The 21,578-nt window shown below is 47.6% G+C and overlaps 1 protein-coding gene across 2 annotated transcripts in view; it reads right to left on the bottom strand.

Moving 5' to 3' along the window:
* Positions 1–21,578, bottom strand: part of LOC310663121 (dehydrogenase/reductase SDR family member 4-like) — a 36,501-nt gene that overhangs the window by 11,340 nt on the left and 3,583 nt on the right. The window contains exons 4-9 of one of the 2 annotated variants that reach the window (XM_083410755.1): positions 20,297–20,398; positions 14,052–14,122; positions 12,443–12,494; positions 10,241–10,375; positions 8,955–9,010; positions 144–1,503 (exon numbers count right to left, since the gene is read on the bottom strand). In XM_083410755.1, coding sequence (XP_083266881.1) covers positions 1,389–1,503; positions 8,955–9,010; positions 10,241–10,375; positions 12,443–12,494; positions 14,052–14,122; positions 20,297–20,398 — 531 coding nt within the window. In that variant the 3' untranslated portion in view covers positions 144–1,388. Of the gene's footprint in view, positions 1–143; positions 1,504–8,954; positions 9,011–10,197; positions 10,376–12,442; positions 12,495–14,051; positions 14,123–20,296; positions 20,399–21,578 lie in introns of those variants that run through there. The other variant, XM_083410756.1, reaches the window with a different exon arrangement.

A 21,578-nucleotide genomic window follows, 5' to 3' on the forward strand; every position in this document is an offset into this window, starting at 1 on the left:
CGACGTGAGGGGTGGCTTCGCAGCGTATAGTTTGGGGGGGGGGGCGAGAGAGGCTGTGCTTCAGTCAGGCTCCACCCTTGCTGAGAACCCCTTCCTTGGGGGGCTGGGGTTCCCCCACACAAACAGAGGCGCCCACAAAAGGATTCAGTCAGAGACACACCTTTATTGTGAAAGTCGACATAAAAATAAGGCACACTGGGAAACGAACAGGCGGGAAATCGCCACAGACCTGACCCTCCCCTCGCAAAAGACTTCCTGCGCCCCAATACTTTTCTGCAAAAGTGACCCCTAAAATCCATAATACACACACACACAGGCACCTCTCCCAGTTCTCGAGATTTTTGTTCTTCCAAAAGGGCCCCCCAGTTACACAAGGAAGCATTTGTAGGCTGTAAGGCCCGGTTTTGCCAACCTGGCCCCCTCCATATGCTTTTGGACTACACCTCCCATCAGCCCCGGCCAGCAGAGGCTGATGGGAGTTGTAGTTCAAAAACATCTGGAGAGCCCAGGTTGGAAAAGACTGCTTTGGGTCATTCCCCATCCCAATGGGAACTGTGCTACCTGATGAGCTTCATAGAGATTAGTGGGTCTCCAGCTGTTTTTGGACTACAACTCCCATCATCCCTAGTTAGAAGGAACAATGGTCAGGGATGGTGGGAACTGTAGCCCCAAAGCACCTGGAGACCCAAGTTTGAGAAACACTAATCTAGATGATACCAAAACTTCTTCCAACAAACCTGGACCAGGGATGGACTGTGTCCCTATAACTCCCTTTAATTTGTTTTAATTCATTTAAATCATTGTGAACCACCCTGGGACCTTAGGGTGAAGGGTGGGTAATAAACCAATCATAATTACCACCATCATTCGCTCTATAAGACGCACCAGACCACAAGACGCACCTGGTTTTTGGAGGAGGAAAACAAGAAAAAAAATATTCTGAATCTCAGAACAGCAAGAGGGATCGCTGTGCAGTGAAAGCAGCAATCCCTCTTGCTGTTCTGGCTTCTGGGATAGCTGTACAGCCTGCATTCGCGCCATAAGACGCACACACATTTCCCCTTACTTTTCAGGAGGGAAAAAGTGAGTCTTATAGAGCAAAAAATACGGTATTTTTAAAAAACACATACAATCTCAAATGAGACCCAGAGATCAATTTCCCCCTTGCCATCTTCCCATTTACTGGGAGGGACGTCTGTGTCTCGCCCTGTCATCTCCCCTCTGGGGGAGCAACTGTGCCCCCCACTTCCAGTAGCCAAGCACCCCCTCCCCCCTCAGTCAACATCCCCACATCTTTATTCCTGGGGTGCATAGTGGGCAATGCGAAACCATCCATCTGGTCGTTCACATGGCTGAGTAGGAAGGCAGGCCGGACCCCCCCCATCCCATTAGAGACGGGATGGGGCCCCCCCAGCCACTACCACGGTCTCCCCTGTGATGTAGTCGGCGTCCGGGGAACAGAGGAAGGAGACTATGCCAGAGCAGTCCGTCGGCTCTCCCATCCTAAGGAAGAGAGGGAGGAAAGGGAAACAGTCCGGTTAGCGGGCATTCCTGGTGGAAGCAAGGCACAGAAAGGATGGGGCTTAGTTGGAGGGACATGAAACAAGCATGCAGGATCAGACCAGTGGCCCATCTAGTCTAGCATTCTGTTCTCACAGCAGCCAACCTGATGCCTTTTAGGATGCCTGCAAGCTGGACCTGAGCGCAGCAGTACTCTGCTCACATGAGATTCCTCAGCGAGTGATTTTCTGTGGCCTCCTGACAGCGGAGGCAGAATATAGCCATTGTCCAAGGGCAGGGCCGGGGAAAAGGAGGTGGCTGAGCCCGGTGGGGAAAGGAGATGAGGCCGAGGAATTGGAGGCAGGAGGAGGAAAGGTGAATCTAGGTAAGAGGAAGAAGATGGTTCCAACAAGGCCTGTGGGTAACCAACCCCTAATCCAGGCCTGGATTTCTTTGCTGTTCAACCCAGGCTGCAGCTGACAGATCACTCTAAAGTCTTGGGATGCTTGGATGTCCCTCGTTCCATTTCATTATCATTCTGTAAGTTTCTGCATCACCACCACTGCTCTGCTCTGCCTTCCTGCGTAACCTGGAGAATTTCCAGAAGCAATTCCACAATTGCCACATGTACAATTTTCTGCAGTTGTCAGTTTGTTTCTTTTCTCTCTTCCCTCTTCTTTTTTTTTTAATTAGGCAACTAAAGCGCCTGAGAACCCTGATGCAATAACGATGCTTGCTTTTTGTGCACCGTTTAAACCAATGTGCAAATGCGCTGGGGGGGCAGGAAGCACGCATGTGCACATGCGCACTGGGCCAAGCAGAACACAGAAATAAATTTTTAAAAATAAAAGCATAGTAAGATTGCCAAGTATTCCACGCACAGAGTCAGGTTATTATAAATCCTCAAGGCCTGAGGAGACATTTCAGTTGTGAGCGGAATGAAGTTTGTAATCCCAGCCCATGGGGTTCCCAATTAATTTATTTGTTACATTTTTGCATCCCACCCCGCAAGAAGCTCAAGGCGGCATACATGGTTCTTCTCCCCCTCCCCATTTTATCCTCACAACAACCCTGCGAGGTAGGTTAGGCTGAGAGGGAATAAGTGGCCTAAGATCACCCAGTGAGTTTAATTATTTGAACCAGCAGCCACGAAATTAAAAGACGCCTGCTTCTTGGGAGAAAAGCAATGACAAACCTAGACAGCATCTTAAAAAGTAGAGACATCAGCTTGCCAACAAAGGTCCGTATAGTAAAAGCTATGGTTTTCCCAGTAGTGATGTATGGAAGTGAGAGCTGGACCATCAAGAAGGCTGATCGCCGAAGAATGGATGCTTTTGAATTCTGGTGCTGGAGGAGACTCTTGAGAGTCCCATGGACTGCAAGGAGATCAAACCTCTCCATTCTGAAGGAAATCAGCCCTGAGTGCTCACTGGAAGGACAGATCCTGAAGCTAAGGCTCCAAGACTTTGGCCACCTCATGAGAAGAGAAGACTCCCTGGAAAAGACCCTGATGTTGGGAAAGATGGAGGGCACACGGAGAAGGGGACAACGGAGGACGAGATGGTTGGACAGTGTTCTCGAAGCTACCAGCATGAGTTTGACCAAGCTGCGGGAGGCAGTGGAAGACAGAAGTGCCTGGCATGCTCTGCTCCATGGGGTAACGAAGAGCTGGACACAACTAAACGACTAAACAACAACAACTCCCTGGTGCTAGTCAGACACTAAGCAGGAGAGAGAACTTTGTTGGAAGAAAGAACTGTTCAGACCTGGTTACCTCTAAGCTGAGGGTGTTTTTAAGGGTGCTGTGATCTTTAATTCAAAATGTTATGTCTTTCGCACCTGGACCTGCATGGGTTCAAGTCAAGGGGAAAAACTGAGGCCGCATTTGGGCCTTTTTAGTTTGTTTAAAGGTATGTCAGGGTGGTGGGGAGGAGAGATGACAGACGTGTATAAAAATTATGCACGGTGTGGAGAAAGTGGATAGAGAAATGTTTTTCTCCCTCACTCATAATACTAGAATTCACGACCATCCAATGTAGCTGAATATTGCTAGCTTCACAGCCAGGCAAAAGGAATTACTTTTTCACACAATGAACAGTGAAACTTTGAAATTTTGCCCCCTGCCCGCAAGAGGTGGCGACGGCCACCCATTTGAATAGCTAATAAAGAGGATTAGACAAAATTCATTACCCGCGGCCCTGTGGGATATCTTCAGGAGAAGAAAAGACTAAGGAGTAAACCCTACACAAATCTGGAATGAAGTTCCTAAGGGGGTTGGATGGCGCCTTGTAAGTCTCCTTCCGGCAACTCCGGCAACCAGGCTGCTGCCAAACATATTGCTCTGCTTTATTTTGGACCACATCAGCCAGGCTGAGAGGGGGGATCTTGTTGTCTGGCAGCCCAGGACCCCCAGACACACCACCCAGGCCTGCGCCCCAGAGAGGCCATTTTGGTTGCTGCTAACGCAGCAGAAACCATGCTGGAGGCAGCAGTTACAAGTTGCGGGTCTCCGCAGCGGGGGTTGCGATTTCCCAGTGATTCGACTCTGCCCACGGAGGCACACTCCATTGTCTTTCGAGACAGATGGATGCAAAAAATGAGACAAATTCATGGGGTGAATAAGGCGATCAACGGCTACCAACCAGAATGGCTAGGCTCCACCAGGAGGCAAAAAGAGCCAGTGTGGTGTAGTGGTTAAGAGTGGTAGACTCGTAATCTGGTGAACCGGGTTCGATTCTCCGCTACTCCACATGCAGCTGCTGGGTGACCTTGGGCTAGTCACGCTTCTTTGAAGTCTCTCAGCCTCACTCACCTCACAGTTTGTTGTGAGGGAGGAAGGGAAAGGAGAATGTTAGCCGCTTTGAGACTCCTTAGGGTAATGATAAAGCGGGATATCAAATCCAAACTCTTCTACAATAACGCCCATCGCTGAAAATTGCAAGTGGGGAGACTGTTGTGGCACTCACGTCCTGCTTGCAAGTTTCCCCTAGGGGAATCAAGTTGGCCACTGTGAAATCAGGGGCGAGGTGGGCCCTTGGCCTGATCCAGCTACAGAGATCTCCTCCTGCTCTTCTTCAACCAGCCTCAAATCTGTCTGCCCGTTCTAGAGTCCACCGGGTGGCCGTTGGCTCCCAGATGAATTTCCCTAGGCGACAGCACCACCTATAGGGTCAAACTCCTGCAACCCCATTCCCCGGCCCTCGACTCCAGCCTCTCACACCACTGTTGCCAGCACCGAGAGCCCATACGAGGAAGGGGCACCTCTCCCCATATGACCCCGACCCTGCAAGGCCCTTCTTTGCGTGCCTCCTCTGTGAGAGCCCTGGAGGGCAGCAGCATGAGAACGGGCTTTTTCGGCGGTGGCTCCGCGCTTGTGGGATGCTCTCCCCAGAAAAGCCTGCCTGGCACCTTCCTTACCTACCTTGACTTTTCTCCCAGATCTTTCTTTAAATAGCCAATCTATGGCCTTTCAAACCTTGCAGGGTTTGAAAAAACTGCTGCTTGTTACGTCATGTACTTTTTGTGTTTTTATATTGTAAACTGCTCTTTGATACTCAGATGACAGGTGGTACAGTGGTGCCCCGCAAGACGAATGCCTCGCAAGACGGAAAACCTGCTAGACGAAAGGGTTCTCCGTTTTGGAGGTGCTTCGCAAAACGAATTTGCTATGGGCTTGCTTCGCAAGACGTAAATGTCTTGCGAGTTCCTGCGGGTTTCCCCCCCCCTTTTTCCCAAGCCGCTAAGCCGCTTAACAGCTGATCGCTAAGCCGCTTATCAGCTGATCCACTAAGCCCGCTAAGCCGCTAATAGCCTTTTAGCAGCTAATCCGCTAATCCCTTAAGCCTTTAATAGCCGCTAATAGCCGCTAAACCGCTAATAGCGCTAATCCGCTAATGGGCTTGCTTCGCAAGACGAAAAAAACCGCAAGACGAAGAGACTCGCGGAACAGATTCTTTTCGTCTTGCGAGGCACCACTGTATAGATATTTAATAAATGGCCTGCAGGTTGTGCCAGGACTTAGGCCTACCTAGAGCTGCTTAAGCCACCCGGTGGGACACCGTGGGGCCTTAATCCACATCCATCTTGCGCAGTGTTGTCTACTCTAGGCGGCAGCAGCTCTCCAAGGGTTGGGAGGAGGGGGTAGGCAAGAGGGCTGGACCGTGTGCTCCAGAATAGGGGCTCTCTTCAAGCATAATTGCAGTGTGTGCGTGTTGGGGTTCTTTTTGTGGGTGGGTAGGGTGGAGTTCCGCGGGTGGCGCTGTGGGTTAAACCACAGAGCCTAGGACTTGCCGATCAGAAGGTCGGCGGTTGGAATCCCCGCGACGGGGTGAGCTCCCGTTGCTCGGTCCCTGCTCCTGCCAACCTAGCAGTTCAAAAGCACGTCAAAATGCAAGTAGATAAATAGGTACCGCTCCGGCGGGAAGGTAAACGGCGTTTCCGTGCGCTGCTCTGGTTCACCAGAAGTGGCTTAGTCGTGCTGGCCACATGACCCGGAAGCTGTACGCCGGCTTCCTCGGCCAGTAAAGCGAGATGAGCGCCGCAACCCCAGAGTCAGCCACGGCTGGACCTAATGGTCTTTACCTAGGGTGGAGTTCATTGCTGTGGAGGAAAGGGTTAAACCTCCCCACCCCATACACTGTGACACCCCCACACACACCAGTAACTGCCCACCCCCCCATTTCCACATTGCAATCAGGCTTGCAAAAAACTGGTTTTCGTAGGAGACTTTCCCCCCAAAAAACCTACTGGCTCCATGTTTGCAGCAGGCGGGTTTCCGCGATACTTGCAGAGAGTGCAGCTGGGGGAAGGAGGGAAGGGCTAAACCTCCTCTGCCGAACTGTGTTCTCTGTGAAAATCATCCCCGCCACCCACTTTCAGGCATTTATAGCCATTTTCCCAGCCTTTAGAGCTGTGGGTTTGGGGTGGCGGCAGGAAGCGAGTGAATCCGTGCGTCTGGGGAGGGGCTGTAGTTTGGCAGCAGAGCGCCCCCCCCCGCTCTGAACACAATTCAAGGTTTTTAGGCTTATCATAAGCTCGTTAAATAATAATAATAAAAAAGATCCCACAATGTATTAACGTTTTGTCACTCGCTTTCATACCGAAGCTCCAGATAGGGCTGGGAATGAATGTTCCCGGACTGAAATCCAGGAGAGCGGCTGCCAGCCAGAGTTGACGATACTGAGCTAGGTGGCCCCCTATAGGTCTGACTCAGGATGAGGTGGTTTTGGGTGTACAGCACATTCTGCATGCAGCGGTGTGCTATGTGCACCCGAGCGCGCCAGCTGGGGCCCCGGAAGGCTCTCCACAAAAGAATGTGGCTCTCGGTTTGAGAACGGTTCCCCAACTCTGCCCCTAACAAACGCCGAACGGCTCAGGACCGCGATACCTCAAGGATCGCCTCTTCCCATATAAAGTGACACAGATTCTTGTGTTCATCTTCTGAGGCCCTTATTCATGTGGCTCCTCCATGAGAGGTCTAGAGGGCAGCAATACAGTGGTACCTCGGGTTAAGTACTGTATTTTTTGCTCTATAAGACTCACTTTTTCCCTCCTAAAAAGTAAGAGGAAATGTGTGTGCGTCTTATGGGGCGAATGCGGGCTGCGCAGCTATCCCAGAAGCCAGAACGGCAAGAGGGATTGCTGCTTTCACTGCGCAGCGATCCCTCTTGCTGTTCTGGCTTCTGAGATTCAGAATATTTTTTTTCTTGTTTTCCTCCTCCAAAAACTAGATGCGTCTTGTGGTTTGGTGCGTCTTATAGAGCGAAAAATACGGTACTTAATTCGCTCCTGAGGTTCGTACTTAACCTGAAACTGTTCTTAACCTGAAGCACCACTTTAGCTAATGGGGCCTCCTGCTGCTGCCGTGCCGCCGGAGCACGATTTCTGTTCACATCCTGAAGCAAAGTTCTTAACCTGAAGCACTATTTCTGGGTTAGCGGAGTCTGTAATCTGAAGCATATGTAACCTAAAGCGTATGTAACCTGAGGTACCACTGTACAAGAACGGGCCTTCTCTGTGGTGGCTCCCTGTTTGTGGGATGCTCTCCCCAGGGAGATTCGCCTGGCGCCTTCATTATACACCTTTAGGCACCAGTCAAAAAAACCATTCCTCTTCAACCATGCCTTTTGCTGTTTAATATTCTACAGGCTTTAAAATGTGTTTGTGGGAGGTGGGGTTTCGTTGCTTCCGTTTTGATCTTTTACTTGTGCTTTTTTCTTGGGGTTTTTGTTGTTGTTTTTTAAATAATCTGAACCTCCCCAAGATCTTTTGATGAAGGGTGGCATATAAACCCAATAAATAAATAAATAAAGCTAGAGACACACCAGCAACCAGAAGTGAGACTTTTTGCATACAGATCAGACCCCCTCTGACACAGCCAAGCCCCATTCCTCAGATGCATTCCACTAGAAAAAAAGTTAGAAGGTAAAGGTAAAAGACCCCTGGATGGTTAAGTCCAGTCAAAGGCGACTATGGGGTTGCAGTGCTCATCTGACTTTCAGTCCAAGGCAGCTGGTGTTTGTCCGGAGACAACTTTCCGGGTTGTGTGGCCAGCATAACTAAACCGCTTCTGGCGCAACGGGACACCGTGACAGAAACCAGAGCACATGAAAACACCATTTATTTTCCTGCCTATTTATCTACTTGCACTGGTGTACTTTCGAACTGCTAGGTTGGCAGGAGCTGGGACAGAGCAATGGGAGCTCACCCCGTTGTGGGGATTCGAACTGCCGATCTTCTGTTCAGCAAACCCAAGAGGCTCAGTGGTTTAGACCACAGCGCCACCTGCAGAACTCCTAGAACAAGAGTGGGGAATGGAGGGAGAAAGGTTGTTTTCTGCTGCTCCAGAGAAGCGGACACGGAGCAATGGATCCAAACTACAAGAAAGAAGATTCCACCTAAACCTTAGGAAGAACTTCCTGACAGTAAGAGCTGTTCGACAGTGGAATTTGCTGCCAAGGAGGGTGGTGGAGTCTCTTTCTTTGGAGGTCTTTAAGCAGAGGCTTGACAACCATATGTCAGGAGTGCTCTGATGGTGTTTCCTGCTTGGCAGGGGGTTGGACTCGATGGCCCTTGTGGTCTCTTCCAACTCTATGATTCTATGATCTCCCCAGCAGCCCAGCCCCTCTGCATCCTGTCCCACTGGAAAGCCAGATCTGAGAAGGGGGCGCAGCCCCCCCTTTTAACCTACCCACAAATGATGTTGCTTATGTCAGGTGGGTGAGGCCAAAATGGTTCACCACCCCTGTGGTTAGAAGGCAGGCTCCAGAGCCGACGGCTGGGATGGGCTTGTGCCCAACATTAGTGGGTGGGCGAGGGGCTTATTTTAAAGGGGCCTCAGGGCCCGGAGGCCAATTCAAGTGATGTGGTACAGTCCCCTCAGATTCCATTTGTGGCCCATAGCTGGCCCACAGACCTGCTGACCGGTGGGTGTTTGTTTGTGTAGTGAACGTTACCTCCGTATCCTCATGGTTTCCATCAATTTGTCCCCCATGGTTTTGTCTTGCCAGAGCTGGAAAGAGAAAATGCCCTGTCAGTTTGCCTCTATAATAAAACCAATATTCTACATTTATGCCTGTAGGTAAAGACATTTTTTTAAAAAAACAAAAACAAAACACCAGTCCAATTACAACAGATTTCAACTTCTGTTGACTTTGGGTTGGATTCAGACAGACAGCACCGCTCTATACATTTCGGTCTTCGTGGGAGTCCAAGTCCAGCCCGAATTCAGCGAGGCTTGCTCCCAGTTTTAAGTGTGTATAAGATCAGAGCTGCAGTTAGCTACACCTCGCTCCCGTTGAAATCTATGCCGTCAGAGGGTAAGGTGCAAGTGAAACGCTTTAAAAAATAATACAGTGGTGCCTCGCAAGACGAAAAGAATCCGTTCAGTGAGTCTCTTCGTCTAGCGGTTTTTTCGTCTTGCGAAGCAAGCCCATTAGCGGATTAGCGCTATTAGCGGCAATTAGCGGCTATTAAAGGCTTAAGGGATTAGCGGATTAGCTGCTAAAAGGCTATTAGCAGCTTAGCGCCTTAGAAAAAGGGGGTGGGGAGCGAAAAAAACCCTCAAGAATCGCAAGACATTTTCGTCTTGCGAAGCAAGCCCATAGAGAAATTCGTCCTGCGAAGCGCATTGAAAAACGGAAAACCCTTTCGTCTAGCGGGTTTTCCGTCTTACGAGGCATTCGTCTTGCGGGGCACCACTGTACATTCTAGAATAAAATAAATAAAAAAGCAGAAAATTAAAACAGACAGATAAAGGGGCAGATAAAGAATCCCATTAAAACCCCCAAGAAACAGGAATATCTTGTCAGGTGGAATGAAGTGGACCAGACCTCTTCACCTCGGCCTTTGACACTTGAAACGATCGTTTTCAGAACCCACCTTACTCCTGCGATTGTGATCTGTTCTGACCGCTTTACATTTTTAACTGTTGCAACCCAGCCTGGGAACAGTTGATGAGCAGCTGGTAATCGATGTGGTAATAATCATAATCTTTCCAGGCAGGGAGTTCGAAAAGCTGGTCACTGAAACACGATATGGCTCCCTCGCTCCCCGCCCCCCATGCCCCAGCCAGGGGTACCTCCGGCAAAAATGGGGCATGTGAAAGATTGCAAAGGGTGGGCAGGATCTCTCACGAGAAGCACACACACACACTGCAACATGGGTTCCGTGATGGCGGAAGAAAGGCAGGGGATAAACACACACAGGAGGCACCTACGTCCTCAGCTTCCCCGATACTCACAGCTGAGCTGAACTTGGTGCGGATCAGGCCGGGGGCCAGTGTGTTGATGCGGATGTTTCTGGGGCCGAGTTCGGAAGCCAGGGTGTGCGTGAGGCCCAGGAGTGCTGTCTTGCTGACGTTGTAGGGGCCCAGGCCCTACGAGGAGGAAGAGATTTCAGGGGGGCTGACAAGACTGTCCCCCTAAGGCGGCATTCTTCAACCATGGGCACCCAGATGTTGTTGCACAGCAACTTCTGTCCTCTTCCTCAGGGAAGGGATGTAGGCCATCAATGTGGATGGCTTTCAAAATTCAGGGAGGGTAAAGCCGTCAATGTTTACTAGCAATAGCTCCAGGTTGGCAGAGCCGTTCCTGAGTTGGAACCAGTTGCAAGGAATGGCAAGAGTGGATGGCGTTGGTGAACTGATGTCCTGCTTGCATTTTTTAATATATAATTTTTATTACATTTTCTGCCTTACAATTTAAAGTATTCATTTATATATCCTTAAGATACCAGTGACTTCCCTTCTTCTCTTTCCATGGTTCATTTTACATATCATAAATCCCAGCATGTTTTACAAAAACCATACCATTCAGTATTCCATTATTGTATCCATCAAAGCTGTTGAATTTATCTTAATGCTGCCGGCGTTTTCAGCTGTACACAGTTATTTCCCGTATTTTCAATAAAAGTTTTCCAGTCTTCTTTAAATGTATGTTCTTCTTGTTCTCTTATTCTATACGTTACGTCTGCAAGCTGTGGATATTCTGTCAACTTAAGTTGCCATTCTTCTTTATTTGGGACCTCGCTCACTTTACATTTTTGGGCTAACAAAACACGGGCCACAGTACAGTGGTGCCTCGCAAGACGAAAAGAATCCGTTCCGCGAGTCTTTTCGTCTTGCGGTTTTTTCGTCTTGCGAAGCAAGCCCATTAGCGGATTAGCGCTATTAGCGCTATTGGCAGTTTAATGGCTATTAACAGCTTTTTAAGGCTTAAGGGATTAGCGGTTTAGCTGCTAAAAGGCTATTAGCAGCTTAGCGCTTCAGAAAAAGGGGTTGGGGAGCGGAAAAAAAACTCAAAAATTTTCGTCATCTTCGTCTTGCGAAGCAAGCCCATAGGAAAATTCGTCTTGCGAAGAGCCTCTGAAAACGGAAAACCCTTTCGTCTTGCGGGTTTTCCGTCTTGCGAGGCATTCGTCTTGCGGGGCACCACTGTAGTTTTGTTAGCCCAGGAATTTTAGTCTGAATTATCCCCAACAGAAAGGACTCTGGTTTTGGGGAGGAAAGTACTTTTAAACATTTTTTTCAATTTGTTATGGATCATTTCCCAGTACTCTTTTACCCTTTTACAAGTCCACCACATATGAAAAAACGTTCCCTCAACCTCTTTGCATCTCCAGCACTTATCTGATTCAGTCTTATACAGTGGTACCTCGGGTTAAGTACTTACCGTATTTCTTGCTCTATAAGACTCACTTTTTCCCTCCCAAAAAGTAAGGGGAAATGTGTGTGCGTCTTATGGCGCGAATGCAGGCTGCGCAGCTATCCCAGAAGCCAGAACAGCAAGAGGGATCGCTGCGCAGAGGTCCGTCTTGCTGTTCTGGCTTCTGAGATTTGGAATATTATTTTTTCTTGTTTTCCTCCTCCAAAAACTAGGTGCGTCTTATGGTCTGGTGCGTCTTATGGAGCGAAAAATACGGTAATTCATTTCGGAGGTCAGTTCTTAACCTGAAACTGCTCTTAACCTGAAGCACCACTTTAGCTAATGGGGCCTCCTGCTGCCGCCGTGCCGCCGGAGCACGATTTCTGTTCTCATCCTGAAGCAAAGTTCTTAACCTGAAGCACTATTCCTGGGTTAGCGGAGTCTGTAACCTGAAGCGTATGTAACCCGAGGTACCACTGTACATCTTAGCAAGCCTACTTGGAGTTCAACACCATCTGTAAATAATTTTCAGGTAGTTCTCCTTCAAAGAACAACATGTTGTAAACTTCAAGTAACTTTTCCAGAGTTTTTCCCAGAGGTTAAAATCTATATTGTGATTTATTTCCTATTGGGGCATCTGGTTGGTCACTGTGAGAATAGGACACTGGACTAGATGGGCCGCTGGCATGATCCAAAAGCTGAGATCTTCTAATGTTCTTACTTCAGAAAGGGATGGGGAAGTTTTAGATGCAGAAGGACAAAGAAAACATTGGCAGAGGAATGGAAAACAGTTGACTCACCGGAAACGGGGAATAAGCAGCGATGGAGGAGACGATAACAATGGAGCCGCCTCTGTAAGAAAAAAGCAGGTTAACAAGAGCGAATGAGGATGGAGGCTGAGAGGAGTCATGATGGGGACCATGTAAGGTGAGGTGGACATCTGAAAGGAAAATTCGGCTGGAGAAGTGAGCCCTGAGGAAAGGTGAAGGTGTCAGGACCAGGGAGATGGGTGGAGTTCACCTCAGAAAAGTTGCTTGTGGTTCAAGTGTTGGCCATGCCTCAGTGAGTCTTGAGTTCAAATCTCCGCTCCGCCATTTAACTCACTGAGTGCTTTGGGGTCCATTATCACCTGAGAAATCAAACCTCTCCATTCTGAAGGAAATCAGCCCTGAGTGCTCACTGGAAGGACAGATCCAGAAGCTGAGGCTCCAAGACTCTGGCCACCTCATGAGAAGAGAAGACTCCCTGGAAAAGACCCTGATGTTGGGAAAGATGGAGGGCACAAGGAGAAGGGGACGATGGAGGACGAGATGGTGGGACAGTGCTCTCGAAGCTACCAGCATGAGTTTGACCAAGCTGCGGGAGGCAGTGGAAGACAGAAGTGCCTGGCATGCTCTGCTCCATGGGGTCACGAAGAGTCTGACACGACTAAATGACTAAACAACAACATCACCTGAGAAAATGGTTGGTGGTTACTGTTCCCTGAACCCACAGAGGGACTGAAAAAGTCTCAAACAAGGGTGTTGGCCATGAGGTCTAGCAACATGGCCTCAACTCCGCATCAGATAAAGGGCTACCGACTCCCTCCCCAAAAAAATTCCTCAGATGTGCCCCATAGTTCCCCCCAAATGTCAGTGGCCAAGCCACTGAATGGCTTCTGGCCCGCCTTTATGAAAGGCAACCTTCTCCGCAAGTCCCATGTCAGGAGTGCGTGCAGGAGCCAGGCCCAGTGACCAGTAGGGCTTCACAGGACTGGGGCCTTCCTAAGTTTGTTCTGGAGAGGCAAGGTGTGGCCGCACAGGTGAGGCTGCTTGGTAACACACTGCACCTGGTGGCAAGAGCTGGGAAGGGATATAAGGTCAGCATTTCCTTTCGGCTCTTTGCCACAGCAACTCGTGCCTTGCTGCATTTACCTTCTTGCTTCCTGATCCTCGGACCTTGGCTTCTTGCTTCTCGACCCTTGGACCCTTGACTTCATGACTCCCTGCTTCCGGACACTCAGACCCCTGGCTTCTGGACTCTCGTTCCTGCTCCCACCCCGCCATCTTGCCCCTGGTCCCGATGTCCTCAGCCGGGACTTGGATCGCCCGTAGACCGGACCGTGACAATCCGCAGGTCAACAGAACAGAGGCCTTTCCCCATCAACAGAAGGTGGGTGGACACAGGAAGGGCTACAGAAGTGGGAAGTTTCACAATGAGGACCAGAAACTTGAAGCAGACATGAAGTGCGACACGGAGCGTGACAAGCTTACCACAGAACAGGTGGACTCGCAAGGAGATCTTTGTGGTTATCTACTTGATCGGCGACCAGAATATAGGCAAGAATTTTATCGTTGCCACAGAACACCCCTTGCCCAACCGCCAAGTTGCCTCTTCCGCAACATGCAAGCACAATAATCCAGGACTCACCCCCTTTTCTCCATGTGAGGTACGACCAGTTTGATCAGCAGGGCTGCGGCCTTTACGTTGATGTCGAAAATCTAATCGAAGATAAACGAAAGGAGGAAAAGGCTTTTCAAAAACCGGTCGCTTGCAAACCTCTCCCACCCACTGCCTAATCATTTTCCCCCTTCATTGTTTTTGTATGATTTATATATCGCTTGACTGTAAAAACAACAACAACAAAACCCTCAAAGCGGGTTTACAGGAATCTAAAGGCAATGAAATCAAGAAAAAATTTACAACCATACTTCATACACCCACCCGCCCTGCTCTCTGAAACAAGGAGCTGAGAGAGGCTTTCTCTCCCTGAGCAGGAGGGATGTGTTAGGGTGTGAAACCTAAGACGCTGGCAAATTAGCAATGTCATGTGACTTTAAGTAGTCAAGCTCGTTAAGTTGTTAAGTTGCTCAGTATATAAAGAGTGTTTGTTTTCTCTGCCTGTGGGGAGTGCTGGGCGTGAAGCAAAATGTCTGAAAGCTCCGGAGGTGTTTCTGTTATCTTTCTGCAATAAACCTGTCTTTGGAAAGACAGGCTTCCCTGTGTCGTTATTTCTTTTGCTGCTGAGACTTTGAAGTTTGTACTGCAACAAGAATCTCTGCACTGGACTTAATTAATGCTCTGCAAAGAAAGCTGTTGCTGGTGGCGCAGCGGAAGCGCTTACTGGACCAGTACACAGACTCTCTTAGGTTATGGATCCTTCTACGTTTCTACAGCTGTATTGTGTGCAGAGAAAGTGAAAGCAGCTTTCGGATGAGAGAAGACCGGCTTGGTCGTAAATCCAGCTCTTAAAGGAACTGAGAGGCTAAAGGCGTCTGAAAAGTGAGTAAAACAAATCCCAAGGGGAAAGAGAAGCAAGGGCACACAGAGGAAGTAGCAGCAGACCCCAAGAATGGCAGTGGAAAATTTCCAGGTTCCCTTTACAAAGTTGAACTCTGCTAATTACGTGCAGTGGTCTAAGAGGGCTCAAGTCTGGTTGGAAGCCAAAGAAGTGTGGGCTGACTATGTCCAGAGGCGAAAGCCGTTTGTGGCTGTTGCAGCAGATGCCACAGCAGAGCAACAGGCTGCTGCACATGCTCAGAACAGGGAACATGATAAAATGGACACTAAAGCTAGATGCATGTTGATGGTATCGATAGACGATTCCCAATTACCTCATGTGGAAAATTTAAGGTCTGCATTTGAAATTTGGGAAGCTCTTAGGCGAATTCACCATAGAGCCACGCCCGGAGAGAAGGTGAACATTATACGTGCTTTGTATGAGTTGAAACTGAAGCCAGGGGATAGCGTGGTTGAACACACGTCACAGATGACTGAGTATTTCAACCGACTGTCATCTCTAGGTGTGAATTTTCCTGAAAATATTAAAGTTTATACTCTGCTTAGCAGCCTGCATGCAGGGTTTGAAAACTTAGTACTAACTTTACAAGTTTTGCCAGAGGACCAGCTGAATATGAATTATGTGACTGGTAGATTGTGTGAGCAAGAATATCAACATCATCGAAAACGTATTGATAATTCAAATACCCCAAGGGTTGGATGTTCAGATAATTCCCAGCGTGAGGGAACTAGCAGGCAGAGCTGTAAGGAAGCCTCACAAGTGTCTGCTATGGCCAGCAAGTCATGTTTTCGATGTGGCAGCAGGTTTCATTTGATAGCAAAGTGTCCAGAGAAGCAACAGGAATTTCAACAGTCCAAGGACAGTTTCCGGAGCTACAGGGGAAGACGACATGAGAACTACAAGAATCAACGATCCAGAGGGGGAGCAGGTGCTGATAAGGGACTATCTGCAATGGCAGCACAACAGAGTCCTAAAAGGAGCCAACAAACCTTGAAATGGATAATTGACAGTGGAGCAAGTCACAGTTTAGTTCCAGCGACATCTAGTGGCAGCTTGATGAACTGCAAGACATTGCCAGTTGCAAAAAACGTGACTATAGCAGACAATAGTAAACGAGAAATGAACCTTAAAGGCACAATTTATGTTAACTGTTTGCAAACTAACCTTCCTGTTTTTGTTCTTCCAGGAATGAAGAATGGACTTTTGAGTGTGTCATGCCTGGTAAAAGGTGGTTTTAAGGTTGAGTTTGAAAATGATGTGTGCACCATTTCGAAACAGGGGAAGGAGCTAGTTAAAATTCCCTGTGAGGATGGGCTTTTTGTTTTGGATGAAGAGCAGTTAGCACCAGGTAGATGTTCAACAGGTGAAGCGCAAGCTAAGTGTGTAAATAAGGCTCCTCATACAGGTTGTGTACATCTACTACACAGAAGGTTAGCTCATATATGCTTTAAGTATGTAAGCAAGATGCCAGATTTAGCTGAGGAGTGTAACATTAAACCCTGTCCAAATTTTCTGGATTGTTGTGCTTGTAAACATGCTAAGGTTAAGACATGTAACTATCCTAGATCTGATAGAGTAAGCAAGAAACCCTTTGAACTTGTGCACACAGACGTGTGTGGCCCTATGCCAGTCAAATCGCTTGGAGGTGCGAGATTTATGCAAATTTTGGTGGATGATTTTTCAAGAGCTAGTTGGGTTTTCTTTCTGAAAGAAAAATCACAAGCAGCTTCCATCCTGATGGATTGGATTGAAGAAGTTGAATGTAAATTTGACACCAGGGTACGTAAAATACAATCAGATCGTGGTGGGGAATATGTGAACTACACGCTGGAGACGTGGTTAAAAAGGAAAGGTATAGTTCATAGACTTACCAATCCCTATTCACCACAGGAAAATGCAGTTGCCGAAAGAAAATTTCGAACATTACAGGAAGCCATTGCTGCTTTGCTGTTTGATTCTGGACTTCCACAGCGTTTTTGGGCTGAGGCTGCACTGTATGCGAATTATACTTTTAACAGAGTGTACAATAGCACAGTAGGCAACACTCCTTACTTCATGCTATTTGGAAAAAAACCAAAAATTGATCATCTAAGAGTTTTTGGATGTCGTGCTTATGTGCTGGTGCCTAGGGCACAACGTAGGAAAGGCGATCCTAGGTCTAAAGAAATGGTTTTCTGTGGTTATCAAGCAAACACAAAAGGTTGGAGATTTGTGAATGTAGAAGGCAATCAAACGAAAATCACAATCAGCAGAAGTGCAGAATTTTGTGAACAGGATGGTTGGAATAAAATCCATGGAAATCCTGACATACTATTTGATGTGGTGGACAGTAACAATGAAACTCAGGCCCCAGGGCAGGTATTAGTTCCAGAACAGGCTGAGGAATTTGAGTCCGAGGACAAGGGTGAGAAATCGTCTAGTTCACCCAAGTCTGTAAAGTCAGAATCTTCTAGCTCTAAAAGTTCACCTGTACAGCAAGAGAGACGTGTAAAGTCAGAATCAGAAAGTTCTTCAACTACTAGTGACAAACAGGTGACTACTAGTGACAAACAGGTGACGACTAGTGATTCTGAGTCAGAGGGGGAAACTGAAGGAACATCGCAGGAACTGTTAAGGCGTTCCAAGCGTACCAACAAAGGTAAACCTCCTGAAAGGTACCAAGCTATTAGTGTTTGGGCTGGTTTGGCAAATTGCGAACCTGAAAGTTTTGAGGAGGTTGAGCAATTACCCCAGGAAGAGGCCAGTAGGTGGCGTGAGGCCATGCAAAAGGAGTTGAATTCTATGAAAGAACTGGGTGTGTTTTCCATCACCAAACTGCCAGAAGGTATCAAGGCAGTAAGTTGTAGGTGGGTGTACAGGTTAAAGACAACAGCGATGGGGAAACCAGAGTACAAAGCAAGACTTGTAGCTCGAGGTTTTACGCAGAGAAAGGGGTTACATTATTCCGAAGTCTATGCACCCACTTCAAGGAGTGAAACCCTACGGGCACTATTAGCAGTTGCTGCTCAGAAAGGGTTTAAAGTGAATCAATTTGATGTCTCTACAGCTTATCTTCATTCAGACTTGGCTGAAGAGCTCTATATGGAGCTACCGCCAGGATTGAAAGTTGGTAAATCAAATCAGGTATGGAAACTACATAAATCTATTTATGGACTCAAGCAATCTGCTCATAATTGGAATGAGTGTTTGAATGACGTTTTGGTAGGCATTGGTTTTAGCAGGAGCAAGGCTGACAATTGCTTATATTTCAGAGGTTCAGGAGATGCTCAAGAATCTTTGCTTGTTTATGTAGATGACCTGATTTATACTTCAAAGACACAAGAACAAGTAAAAAAACTAGCCAAAGAGTTAAATAAACACTTCAAAGTTAAGAATCTTGGTGATGTGAAGGTCTATCTTGGTGTTCAGATAGATAGGACCAAAAATGGCAATTTTCTACTGAATCAAAAAGGGAAGATATTGCAAATGTTGAAAAAGTTTGGCATGACGGAGTGTGCAGGTGTTAGAACACCAATGGAAATGGGTTTTGTAAAAGACAATGAGTTCAAGGATAGTGCTGAATTCAAGCGTGCTGAAATCTTTCAGTCAGCACTGGGAAGCTTACTTCATCTTTCGCAATGGAGTAGACCAGATATTGCTTACGCTGTTAACTTACTCAGCAGAGAAGCTTCAAAACCTAGTGTAAATGCATGGAAAGGAATTCAAAGAGTGTTAAGGTATTTACAATACACCAAAGATTTTTGCCTTGAATTATCTTCGGAAGGACAAGCACAGATTACTTGTTGGGCAGATAGTGATTGGGCAAATTTAAAAGATAGAAAATCAGTGTCTGGCTGTGTAATAAAATTTGGTAACTCTCTGATTGGGTGGAGATCCAAGAAACAGAACCTGATTGCTTTGTCGTCAACAGAAGCTGAGTTCTGTGCCTTATCTGAGTTATGTAGAGATCTAGAATTTTACAAATGCTTGGCACAAGAGATGTATGAAAAGGCCATCACTCCAATCACTGTATGGGGTGATAATCAACCGTGTCTTAAGTTAGCACAGAATGGGCAGTTTAAAGGTCGTACAAAACATTTGGATATCCGCTTTCAAAATGTTTGTCAAACGGTAAAAGCAGGAATTGTTAAATTAAATTACTGTCCCAGTCATGAAAATCAAGCTGATGGTTTTACAAAACCGCTTGGGTTTCAGCGGCATGAAAACTTTTGTGAAGAAATGGGTCTGAAGTAATTTTTGGTTTTGTATTGCCAGCGAGAGGGGGTGTTAGGGTGTGAAACCTAAGACGCTGGCAAATTAGCAATGTCATGTGACTTTAAGTAGTCAAGCTCGTTAAGTTGTTAAGTTGCTCAGTATATAAAGAGTGTTTGTTTTCTCTGCCTGTGGGGAGTGCTGGGCGTGAAGCAAAATGTCTGAAAGCTCCGGAGGTGTTTCTGTTATCTTTCTGCAATAAACCTGTCTTTGGAAAGACAGGCTTCCCTGTGTCGTTATTTCTTTTGCTGCTGAGACTTTGAAGTTTGTACTGCAACAAGAATCTCTGCACTGGACTTAATTAATGCTCTGCAAAGAAAGCTGTTGCTGGTGGCGCAGCGGAAGCGCTTACTGGACCAGTACAAAGACTCTCTTAGGATGAACTGGCCATCCAGTCCCCTGCAGGGCAATGGTGTACCAGGAATTATTTATTTATTATTATTATTGCATGCGGGTGGTGCTGTGGGTTAAACCACAGAGCCTAGGGCTTGCCAATCAGAAGGTCAGCGGTTCGAATCCCCGCGACGGGGTGAGCTCCCGTTGTTCGGTCCCTGCTCCTGCCAACCTAGCAGTTTAAAAGCACGCCAAAGTGCAAGTAGATAAATAGGTACCACTCCAGCGGGAAGGTAAACGGCGTTTCCGTGCGCTGCTCTGGTTCGCCAGAAGCGGCTTAGTCATGCTGGCCACATGACCCGGAAGCTGTACGCCCGCTCCCTCGGCCAATAAAGCGAGATAGCGCCACAACCCCAGAGCCGGCCACGACTGGACCTAATGGTCAGAGGTCCCTTTACCTTTATTATTATTATTATTATTATTATTATTATTACACACGGCCTTCCCCTCCACGGAACTCAAGGCACATAGCTCTCCTCCCCATTTCACCCTCACAGCAGCCCTGCAAAGTAGGCTTAAGCTGACAGCGAGTGTGAATGGATGGGACCCAACATGAGGCAGCTTCCTGAATCCCAGCCTTTGTTTGAGCAACGCTGTATTTCCCAGAAGCCTCTGCTCTATGCCAATTGGATTGCTTCACCCCACTGGTTGAGCTCGTGCCCCTTTCCTGCCCCGAGAGGCTCATCCTCAGCACCTCAGTCTTTCCCTCCATCTGTCCCGAACCCCTTACCTTGTCCCAGACTTCTTCTGTGGCATCCAGAGTGGAGCCAAAAAAGGGATTCACTGCCGCGTTGGAGACCAGTATGTCGATTCCTCCGTGGCGCTCCAGGGCCTGCAGCACAAGGCACAGAATGAGCAATGCGAACACGCTACAAATATAATAATAATAATATTTATTATTTATACCCCGCCCATCTGGCTGGGTTTCTCCAGCCACTCTGGGCGGCTTCCAATGGAATATTAAAATACAATAACCTATTAAACATCAAAAGCTTCCCCAAACAGGGAATCTCTGTTTAAAAACCAAGCCCTTCACAGAACATCAGGAGAGTCTGGCCGCCGGGCTCAGGCCAAAGAATTATAGAGTTGGGACCCCCAAGGGTCATCTGGCCCAACCCCCTGCCATGCACCCAGTCTTCACAGTGGCCAACCAGACGTTGGCTGAAAGAGACCTCAAGGTGGCAGTTTTTAGGATGTTTTTAAGTGTTTTCATATTTTTTTTTGGAAAAAAAAAGTTTTATTATGAATATGTTTCCTTCAGGGGGAAAGGTGGGCTATAAGCTGAATACATGTAAATAAACCAATGTTAAAAATAAACGCAACATCCTGCTTCGCAGCACCCCACCCCTCGACAAACATTTCAATCCTACGGGATGCAGATTTGACACAGAGCTGCCCTGTTTGTAACGCAATGAAATTTCTCCTTGCCTGGGAGCGAGCAGAAGCCGAAAAACAGGTCTAGCGACAGATATCTTTGGATAGGAGCTGTTGGAAAAGGCATGTGCACAAAAGTATGTGGCAAAAAAATAATAATCCTGGAAGCTGTAGTTTGCCACCTCCAGACCGCTAGAATTCCCAGCGCCCTCAACGAACTATAATTCCCGGGATTCTTTGGGAGAAGCCCAATGCTTCAAATGAGTTTTATTAAATGTACAATGCGTACGCTGTCAGAGGGCACAGTCACCTCACCCTGATTCCGAAACCAAAGAGTCTTTTATCAGTGCCAGCCAAACCAGGGGTACACCATTCCTGGGAATCTATAGGTCTCCTGTTTCCCCATAATTGGGAGACGAGAGCCAGCAAGTCCCCTTTAAAGAGACTTGTATAGTCCAACTCCTCCTGAGAGTTGTATGGGATCGAAGTAGGCGCTCCGCCCGCTGCGGAGAGAAAGGCCATTTGCTCTCTTGAAATCAGAGCAGAGGAGAATTTCAGGATAGCATAAAAGAATAATAATAATTACGAATAATAATTTATTATTTATACTCCGCCCATCTGGCTGGGCTTCCCCAGCC

Source organism: Podarcis tiliguerta (genome assembly GCF_965153285.1).
Source record: "Podarcis tiliguerta genome assembly, chromosome: 13".
Classification (NCBI taxonomy): domain Eukaryota; kingdom Metazoa; phylum Chordata; class Lepidosauria; order Squamata; family Lacertidae; genus Podarcis; species Podarcis tiliguerta.